Consider the following 11,033-nt stretch of genomic DNA (forward strand, 5'->3'; position numbering starts at 1 on the left):
GCAGACACAAACTACAGTCAAAATTCAGATTTAAATGTAAAATTTTATTAACCTGTTTTGAAGTAAATCAAAGCTAATAAATACATTTCAACTGCATCATTTTATAAAAAGTAGAACAAACATTGTTTTTGTTGTTTTTTTACAAACATGGAACATAAATGTTTATGAACTTTACAAAGCCATACAAAAATAGGCATCAAAACAACTTTGTTCCATAATGGTCAACCAGGCAAATAAGTTAAGGTCAAATTAGATTTACTAGATTAATGACAAACAGTTAAAGATTTCATAGACCAATAGTATTTATTCTGGTCAAGAGACCAGATCAATGATGATGTTCACTGCTATGTTCCTTTTGTGTGCTCACGAGTCACCAGATCTAAAAACTAAATATTGAGAAAAAAAAAAAAAAAGCAAAGCATTTATCAAGCAAGTCACATGATCAAAATTAAACAAACTAAATGTGCTTTGTTTTTGGTCAAATTAGCTTTTCGTATGGAAAACAGTACTATTGTGACATCCTGTTTTAAACATGAATGAAGGGATTTGCTTATTAAATTACACAATGATAAAACCAGTGGAGGCACTGAGAAAATTTACAAGATCATCTGAGAAAGAGAGAATGAGAGAGACGGCCCGTCATATGGTCCTTGAGTAGCACCTCCTGTTTCTACCATCACTCCAAATCTTGTAGGTTGATGGTGCTACCAGTGAATTGTGAGTTATCAGATCCATTTTCATCTTCGGCCATGACTGTGGGTTCCTACAAATCAGAATATTTAGATTAGTTCGTATGTCCAACATTTCCAAATTGAAATACACAACAGGATAATTTTATGGCATACAAATCATGTTATGGATTGTAATCCATTTTTTTCCCATCTGAACTGATCCTAAATAAACCCTCAAGACTCATTTTAAAAGGATAAACTTAAAAATATATTTTTCACTACTTTAAATACTTCAAACTTAACAACTTGTTGGCTTGTTTTTTAATTAGAATTTGGTTATCCCATGCAGCATTTTAGTATGCAATATCCCAAAATTCGTATAAAAATAGATTGAAGGGAATCATTGCCATACATAAACACTCTTTACCCTCCATGAGGTTTATTTTTAGCGGCTAGGAAACAGCAATGTCAACGACTTGGAATTACATCCGCTAATGTCATTCATAAACAATGACAGCTCTTTCTCCCATTTCACTTCCTGTTCAATCGAGCTACATAAATGGGCAACTAATGTTTAAAATAAATCTTACAAAAAACTACTACTAATAAAATATAGTATATGAAATGCAATGGATATGAGGCTTAATAGTTGTATGAACCTGTAGGATGTTGACCGGCAGATCCACAGTGAGTTGAGTGTGTGAACACGAGGTCTGTGAGCTCAACTGGAAAGCCAAGTCTCCATCATCAGCAGCAGGGTCATCCTACAACAAACACACTCAAATCAATGTACTGAACTAAAGTGAGAATGCTTTCAAATTCTTTCCCATCATCTCACCTGCAGCAGCTGAATCTGTACAAACTGTGCGCCCGTCACCGGATCCCGGATGGGCAGCTCACCGTTTCCTGTAGCAGCTCCTTCTCCAAAATGAGCACTTGAATTGGTCGACAGAGCAGAGCTTGTGCCCTTTGCCCCTTTAGCCTTTCTTTGGCCATTCTCTGAGGCACATGTGGAAGGGCCTGGGCCTTTCTGTTTCCTCCTCTTGGCGAGCTGAATGGCTCTGTAGTCTGTGCGTGCTGATCCACTGCTCTCCTAATGGCAGAACAAAAGAACACTGCACTGTCAGACATTTGGGTTAGCTTGCTTTAAAATGACTGAAAAAGGAACATTTAACCAAATAAATTCTATTTTACGACTATCAATTTCAGAAATTTCGAGATCAACATGCTTTCCAACTAACCATAACAGAGCAGGGGGTGACCGAGGGCAATTCTGTTATTTTCTGCCCATTGTAGGATCCACTGTGGCTGGGGAACACAAACTGACACATTCCCTTACTGCCATCTGGCTGAGCCATGACCTCCACTCTACTTAACAAGGGCCCCACGGCCGTCTCATTGCCTGACAGGTCAGCCTTGGCCTGCGGACAAAGTAACTCCGGTACAGGAGTTACCGCAAGAGCCATGGAGGAGGAGAGAGAAGGAACAAGAGATGAATTGAGTGCTGGAGGAAGAGCTGATGTCAGTGAGGAAAGAGACTGAGTGAGCGATGAAGAGAGTGATGGCGTGAGAGTAGATGGTGATTCTACAGTCAAGGTGTTGCAGGAATTCAGAGGGTGGAGTTGTTCTGAAGATGTAGTACTTTGAATTGCCAAAGCAGTTAGTGTTCCAAGCTCCTCTGGGTTGACTGTTTGCACATCATCCAAATGCAATGTGGCATGGGGCAAAACCACTCCAGCTCCTCCAGCGCCCAATCCTGTGTCTAATACATGTGCGCCCATATCTTGCCCAGCTGCTAAAATCAGAGGATCCACAGTTTTTGCCCCATTAAGAGCCGATCCAACTGATGCTGGATCTATTGTGAGGATTCCGGCGTTAACCAAGGGCATGTCCATGGAGAAAGACCCTGCCCCAGAGCTGCTTTCACTCCCTACAGAGACAGCATTGGCCCCAGGACAGGTAGGAATGCTGGAGAAGAGAGAGGATAGGTCCAGACTGCTGAGTTCTGCTCCTGGAGGTCCTGAGGGAGCGCTAACAGCCTGTGAAGTACTCGTCAGCTCACTGCTGGGAGTTAGAGTAGATGTGTCATCCAACTGACTCAACACATCTACAGGAAGAACAGAACATTATCAGCATGACAGACCAATAGCAAGTGTGCTCTCGGTTTCATGACACTTTAACTGATGATACAAAGGTCAATCAATTTAAACACATTTAGGATTTTAAGATTTCACTTTGAGCCTAAAAAGTCTACCCAGCCACAATGATACTAAAACTTAATATCAAACATATCTTTGGCTAATTTTGGTTTCAGTAGTGCTGGGTGGTATGACTAAAAACCTGTATCCCCGTATTTAAAATGCTGGAGGCCTATATGAATGAAATATCAATGTATTTCAAATATCAAAATTACCGATTGGTTTTGCATTTCATGTTTATTTTCCTGACAGAAATTAGAAAAATTTGTCACTGTATAAATAGTGGAAAAATAATAAACCTAAATCCTAGAACCTAAATCTTTCTAATGATACAAAGTTTGTCAAGATTAGATAAGAATCCTATGGTTATAGTGTAAGGTGAATGTAAACAAAAAAAATCTGGTGCTGCCAGCAACCTGGTTAGTTAGTTAATTAGTTAGTTGTTTGGGTTATTAAATGTTGTGTTATAAAGTTATAACCAATAAGAAGAAGGGTTTGCAGTTAATAAGGATCTCCTTCTCCGTACACTCTATATAGCTCTACATGGCTAACAATGTTATATACTTTGTTGCCTTTGAAGAGATTGGTTCAGTTACGCACTGGCATCTCAGCATTTGAAAAATAAATACATGTGAAATTAAAGCCCAGCACTAGGTTTAGGGTTAAAGTTGTCAAGGAAAAATTACCACAAAAGACAAGATACACAAATACATTATGTATACAATTTACTCCTGCAATGTCCATTCTGCTCATTACTATACAATAAAAGTGGGCAGTAATTTTTACTTTGTTGTAGTGCTGGGCAGTATGACCAAAAATTTATATCACAGTATTTTTAAAAATGATACCGGTTTCACGGTACATGACGGTATTTTTCCCCCATGCATGACCGGGTGTTAACCACATTTTCTCCTGATTGAGAGAGGAAATACTGCAGTAGATTGACTTAGAATGCCCTATTTTACTGTCATGATTAGAGCCTGAACAAAATGGGTTTTTGGGGACCAATGCCGATAAAACTTATTTACGAATGTTTGGAATTCATTAATATACACACGTTTAACTACCGAATCCGTGGTATACGACGCGTTTGTGAATCCGGAGGAGAGTTTTCGTAAGGCCCATTTTACGTGCAAATTACTCCGAATTAGCTTGTATATTTACGAGTTTCATGAATGAGGCCTACTGTACATAAATACAACAGATTAAAAAAAACATACAAATGAAAAACTGTTCTTTTCAGGTTTTTCATGTAGGTCTAAACTAGATTTTCAGGTAGGCTACATAAATGGTAATCAAATGTAAAATATCACTTCATAGTCTTCACTGTATAAATATAGATTAACCCTTATTCTAGTTATTCAGTCAAGAGCAGCGAGTTCTTATTTTCTGCCTTTTGTTATCTTGTCTTTTATGAGAAAACGATTCCCTGCCATTGACGAGATTTTCCAGCCTTCCATGTTTTCACTGCTATTATACACACCTCCTGAACGAGTACAGAATCTCCTGATCAAAACACAGGTGAAGAAGAAGCAGCAGAAACGAGCGATCTCATAAGCAGATGCTTATGTAAAATAACACGATTAACAATATTAATCAGCATAAATCAAAATTATTTATTGAAATGTCAACCCAGGACGAGCTAGAAAAAAAAAAGCTTAAAATATAAAAATATTTTATATATTGCATGTTCACACAAGATATCCTGTGGGCCATGAAACTTGTGAAAATGACCAAAAACTCCGGCAAGTGGCAATTTTCATGTTTACGTTCACTTAAGACATAACCGACTATGATTACAATGATACTCAATTTGACAATTTAGTGGGAATATTTGTGCGCTGTTGTGGACATGCATGGGCACGCGTTCATATCGGTGGCATATCTGCAGCATATATGTCGATGTGTTTTGAAGGACAAGAGGGTAAGTAGTAGGGATGCACCGAATATTCGGCCACCGAAAATTTTCGGCCGAAAATGCCCCAAAAGTGCATTTTCGGTTTTCGGCCGAAAGACTTTTATCACCGAAACAACATGGCCGAAATGTTGTGATGACGCAAACAGAAACCGCGACCTGCACGTGCTTGTCTGAAGCAACATGTCTGCGGTGTGGACGTTTTTCAGTATATCTGAGAAACACCCACGTCTGCTCCATGCACAAGCACTGACAGCGAGAGCTCATGTTCTCGATGAGAAGAGGACCAGACTTCACTGTGAAACCGAACGCAATCTTTAACAGTGGGCATGTTTTAAGCGCGGAACACACTTCAATCTGGCGGCAGCGCGCGCGCGTGAACGCGATCATCTGCGAGCGCGATCGATCATCTCTTCCTTAAGAATAAACATGAATGAACATCTAAGGTGTGTTGAGGATACATTACAACTTACTGTCACGTATCATATATGGTGTAATCGCTCAGTCAGTGTTTCAACGGCAGAAAGACCTCTATATAACTGCTGTAAACTAAACAGTCATGTAGCATCATTTACCTCAAGCACCTCAGTATCCACAGCTGTTAGTTCACTAGAAAAATCAACTCTTTCACTAAATATATGACCTATATTAGCCGTTATATTCATTATATTCTACTTTACCTGTTAATGATATCTTGATTATTTCATGTATGTTTAAATAAAATGACAGACACTGTGTATAAATGATTATATTTCAACAACGAATTGGATAAAAAACTATTTTATAATTAGATTTAGAAGTTATTGCAAAAACTGCCTTATGTGAAGTGTACATGTTTGTGTACGATGTTATTTGAGTGTTGATTATTAGACCTAAAAATACATAGCAAGCAACTGAATTTAGGCTAATAGTTTGGGCTCTGTTTTTAACCTTTAATATTAATGTGCAAGTAAGGGCTCCCTATATAGTTTAGAGCAATATTTTCAATAAACTTTTAGTTATAATTTAATTCATTTAAGGACAGACTTTTTTTTTCCAGTTAACCAATAAAAATAAATAAAAAGCCATTTTGTAAAACTGCTGTACCGAACCGTCAGTTGTGTGTACCGCTACACCCCTATTCTACAGTTAACATATGGGCTATGGCAGTCTTTGCTTTGAAACACTATTATGTTAAAGGCCTACAGAGAAAATAGTTGTATCTTTAAGCAGTTGCACTTGTTCTGAATGCACTTTCTTGTAGTAGTCCTACAGAGAAAAATTTTAAATGCACTAGACCTAAATGCACTTTGTTTTTATGAGAGAACATTTAATTTAAAAACCTTTCGGTAGGCCTGTACATTATTATTTAATGTACAAATGAGTGGGGTCAAGTTAAACATTTTAGTTTGAATTTTATTTTATACTGTGCATTGTTGCAATGTGCTAAATAAATATTGCCATAACTTGTAACTGATTTATTCTTTGAAACTTTAATATTAATGTATGCAATTGCAATGCCTTGATTTTAGTAAAGTTAGTACACAGTCATAGCCATAAATGCAATGGTACTAATATTTGGAATAATTTCTTTCGGTGTTTCGGTTTTGGGCTTTGGTTTCCTCTTTTTCGGTTTTGGCCAAGAATTTTCATTTCGGTGCATCCCTAGTAAGTAGTGCAGGAATTTTTACTCATGTGAACTAAAAACTCGCTCCATAGTACACAGCCCTGAAGTTGTGTGTGTTTGTGTCTATGTACCTGGGCTGAGGTTGTGATGTTTAAGCATGTGTGTCTTGAGGCTGCTGCGTGATGAGAAGTGTTTGGTGCAACCGGCAACAGGACAGCGACTCCTTAGACTGACTCCATCCTGCTTGTGCTTCTTAGAATGGATGTAGAGACTACTGCGAGCTGAAAACTTTGCATTACAACCTGCACATTCAAATACAAATAATAACAATTACAGAACTCAATCTAAAATAATAGTTTGAAAAGAAAAAAAATGACAGACATTTCATAGAAAGTGATAGAGAATCTTAAAAACATAACATCAAAGACTCTAAAACACACCGTACAATACAAAAATCAACCTCTGCTGGTTAACCAACACTGTGTCTACACCGGACGCAAGCAGTGCGACAAAAGTCGCTGTAGCTGTTAAAATTGTTTTTTTTATTTTTATTAATGCGTCCTCGTAATCTTTAAACAACTTCCCCTCCCCTCTTGCGATGACATCTCTTCTCTACAAAATGTGTTTACTTGCTCAGGGGCAGGACAACGTGCAATAGTAAATGACGACGATGATCCAATGAATTCCCGACAGACAAAATCAAGTAGTTCTTGTTCAAATAAGATGCTGACCTTCAACAGGGCATTCAAATGGCTTGGTACCCAGGTGTGTGATACTGTGGCCCTTCAGGTGCTCGGCTCGTGTAAAGGATTTCCCACAGCCTTCCTCTGGACATGCAAAACGTCTGTCATCATCGTGCTTCCTGATGATGAAGATCAACACCTAATAAATCACTGTAAATCTTGTGACAGACTTTCAAGAACATGTTGATGGTGCTTTTAAACAATACGTATTTTGATATTATAAAATTAAATTTAAATAGTATGACTTCTATCTTAAACCTTCATGCAGTCCACTGGAGAGGACTGATCTATTCAGTGATCCGTTACCTAAATTGTATTTAGATGTTATCCAAATAGTGGTGGACACTGGTGCTTTAAAAGGGTATATATGTTTTAGCATTTTAAAGGATTAAATTTGGATTATTTCTAAGACTATTTATTAAAATACAACGATTAAACTTTTATAAAAGATATTAGGGATGCACTGAAGTTTCGGTTACCAAAACATTTCGTCCGAAACAGCCATTTTCGGTTTCAAGACAAAATGGTTTTGGAGGGCTGAAATCAGTGGCCTAAAGAGACGTTTAATGAGCACTTCTCCGATGACACATTTTCTTCCCTGATGACAAAAGCGCACTCAAACAATCGTCTCTTTACTAGTTACAGCAAGAAATGAACATGGTGGAATGCTGAAAGATACATTACAATGTATTGTACAACGACTTGTGTAATCGCTCAGTGTTTCACTTAACGTTACATTTACCTCAAGAAACTTTTTTAATGTCCATAAACTCAGCTAGAAAGAATAACTCTAGAGAAGAGCACTTTGCTAAATTTATGTTCAGTATTACAGATTACATTTTTACTTAACCTGTTAGTGATGTATTGATTATTTAATGTATGTTTGAATAAAAGTTTTTACAGTTTATTATTGTTTAAATGTTTATATTTCACCAACAAAATGGAGTAGAAATAATTATTTTGTTATTAAAAAAGTTGATATAAAAACGGCAGTCCGTCTAGCAGTTAATAAACAGAACTGCATGCGTCTTGCGGAAGAACATTGCAACTGGAGCTACTTCTCTTGGTTCATGCCTATGGCGAGTCATGCAGGGACTGTGCTCCTCTGCAACGGTTCCTACCAGACCGGTCTGAAATAGTCCCAATATAAACACTTACAAGTGTACCATAATGATTTAGGGTAAGACAAAAACACGGTTTAGAAAATGGATTCATGTCGTACACTCTCATTATTCAATTTTTGTAAATCTTGAACACAAAAAAAGTTACGGACAGCAGCTTTAAATGTTCGTACAACTCAGTTTTAGCTATATTATATGAGTGTAATTAAATAAGTTTGATTAATTAATTGATTATTAATTTATATATTTTCGGATTCCGTTTTCGGCCAAGTGCTTCCTGAATTTGGGTTTCGGCAAATAATTTTTATTTCGGTTTCTTATAACAATATTATTCACACTTACAAGAAACTTGTAGGGAAATAGCATATACAGTATAAACGTGCATGCATGTATGGGTATAAGAGGATCGGCTTCTAACCGTTTGTGCCTCAGTAATTTGGACATGCTTGTGAAGGTCCAGCCACAGGAGTCAGAATCACAAACAAAAGGTCTTTCACCTGGGGAAAAAAAATTAGAGTGCTGTTAGAAAATTAAGGTGATATTACTTTATTCCAAGTATCTGTGCATTTTTTCACCTGTGTGGCTGCGGAGGTGTATTTTGAGCCGACAGGCCTTGTCATAACGCTTGTCACAGCCAGGATAGGTGCATGTGAACTGAGCCATTTCTCTGAAGTGGGTCCTGTTGTGGGAGAACAGGGCGCTGAAAGTGATGAAGGTCTTCTCACATCCTGAAGACGAACAAAAACACCATCATCAGGTCGGTATTAGTATCTGCAATATTGCCACTGCCTGATTGTCAGAGATATTAGTTAGATCAGATATCAATTCAACTCACCTGGGAACTCACACTTGTGTGGTCTCTCGGGTTCAAAATGTGTTCTTTGATGATTAGTGAGTCTCGTGGCAGTGCGAAACCTCTCACTGCATACTTCACAGATAAACGCATTTTCCTGATCATGTGCTCTAACATGAGCTTTTAGATTGTAAACTGTGGTGAAACGTCGACCACAGTTTTCCCATTCACATTTATAAGGCCTCACTTTGTCATGAGACTGCAAGTGTCGTTTCAGTTTGTATGACGTTGTGAAGGACCAATCGCAGCCCTCCACTGTGCACTTGAAGGGACGTTGGTCCTCTGTGTGTAGAACCAAGTGGATTTTGAGGTTTTGCCGAGTATCAAAGGTGCTGGAACAGCCTGGTTGGGGACATCTATACTTTACTACTGCACCTTTCTTGGTCATTCCTGATACGGTTAATAGGTTTATTGGCTGTAGTTCTTCACAAGCAACTGATTTGCTTTTAGAATTTTGGCAAACACTATTCCCATCTTCTATAGCACAAATGGTTGCTTCCTCTTGCTTAATTGGTGGGCAAGAGTCCAGAGTAACACCCATTTCTGAGAGCAAACAGTCATCAGCTAGAGTCAATTCTGAGTCACTGCTGGTAAATCTGGCTCTAGGCTCATCTTGTACACTCGAGGTAACATTGCTGATTTTTCCAATGGACTTACTTCCACCGTCATAGTTGAGCAGCACAAGATCTTCGTTGTCTTTCATTCCCAAATGTTCTTTTAAGCTTATCATTCCATCCTCCTTGTAAGCGTAGCCCTCTGGCGGGGTGGCTAGGGTCAATATTCCATTTTCAATAGTCACAATGATACTCTGATTGTTAATCATGATGGTCCCAGAGAATGTTTCATGCACCGGTATTGACGTCCCATCAGGACCACAGTCCCCATTTCTGCTGGACTCCTGATTTGCATAATCCATGATATTTAATTCAGCCATCTCTGGTGCAACCCTGTTATCTGGTACAAATGCAGGATTGTTATTTTTTGTCACACACTGCATCAATTCGTCTGTTGAATGTTCAACTAAATGATTGCTGAGCATTTCTACAGTAGAGACTTTTGGCGTTTGACTGCTCCCAGCATAGTCTTCTGATAATATTGGGTCTCTATTCTCTGCCACAAGACAGAACTCGTGTCTAACATTTTGGTCTGTTCTCTCAGATCTAGGATTTAAACTAATGTGGCTAGACAAATGTTCAGATCTGGACGAGGTTCTGTTGAAGTTTCCATCTGAATCTACCGGGGAACTGAGAGTCTTTGACTTGGATGATGAAGATCCATTCTCTTCCGCTTTGTATTGAAAGCTCATTTGTCGTTCCTTGCTGTCATCATCTTTATGTACTATATTAAAAACCACATATAGTTCCTCCGGGCTCTTGCCTGAAGAGGTAGATGTGTTGCTCGTGTGTCTCTGTTCACAGCTTTCTGTGTCCAGAAGGGGAAGCGCCATTTGCAGATCGTTGTCCTCGTGTCCATCGGCCCTCTCAAACTCGGAAGGCAGCAGCTCTAATTCATTAAACACCCTTTGCCTAGATGCATTCACGTCACCGAGCTCTGAAACTGCGGACGGAACATCATATGTCTTATGATGGCTGTTTTGAAGAGACAGAGCGCAGCCGCTGCCATTTTCCGCAACCCGAAGGGGAGACGATCTGGCTCGGTTGTTGTTGTCGTCACTTTCGATGCCCAGCGACCCCGAGAGATCCGAGATCGCATTTTCAGTCAGACGTGTTTTCGCATGAATCCCTGAAGCTGTTGTCTGCCGAGAGAATGTCGTGTGGAGCGGGACGCCATGTTGGTACCGAGTGTTATTTGTGTCAGAAAGCCCCTGGATTTCCATCTTGGTGTCCCTGTAGCAGCAGCTCATGAAAGCTCCGCCCTTCACATATGAGTGCATGATCCTGATAGGCCGGTATTGAAATTACGTCA

At 38.9% G+C, this 11,033-nt stretch overlaps 1 protein-coding gene across 1 annotated transcript; it reads right to left on the minus strand.

Annotated features, from left to right (window-relative positions):
* Window positions 1–23: 23 nt before the first annotated feature.
* LOC307141063 (zinc finger protein ZXDC) lies at window positions 24–10,974 on the minus strand. The gene is made up of 9 exons (XM_079840983.1): window positions 9,090–10,974; window positions 8,830–8,982; window positions 8,673–8,751; window positions 7,122–7,252; window positions 6,522–6,692; window positions 1,913–2,778; window positions 1,510–1,764; window positions 1,331–1,435; window positions 24–763 (listed from the first exon to the last, which is right to left on the minus strand). Exons 1-9 carry the CDS (start codon window positions 10,969–10,971, stop codon window positions 677–679), a joined length of 3,729 nt encoding a protein of 1,242 aa, XP_079697109.1. The 5' UTR covers window positions 10,972–10,974; the 3' UTR covers window positions 24–676.
* Between the last annotated feature and the right edge of the window lie 59 nt (window positions 10,975–11,033).

This window comes from Gobio gobio (assembly GCF_949357685.1).
Source record: "Gobio gobio genome assembly, chromosome: 17".
NCBI lineage: Eukaryota > Metazoa > Chordata > Actinopteri > Cypriniformes > Gobionidae > Gobio > Gobio gobio.

Coding starts and splice junctions, on each gene's coding strand:
- LOC307141063 (XM_079840983.1), bottom strand. CDS start 10,971: ATGAGCTGCTGCTACAGGGACACCAAGATGGAAATCCAGGGGCTTTCT. Junction 6,693..7,121: donor ATTTGAATGCCCTGTTGAAG/GTCAGCATCTTA, acceptor TTGAATGTGCAG/GTTGTAATGCAAAGTTTTCA. Junction 2,779..6,521: donor ACATCACAACCTCAGCCCAG/GTACATAGACAC, acceptor TTCTTCCTGTAG/ATGTGTTGAGTCAGTTGGAT.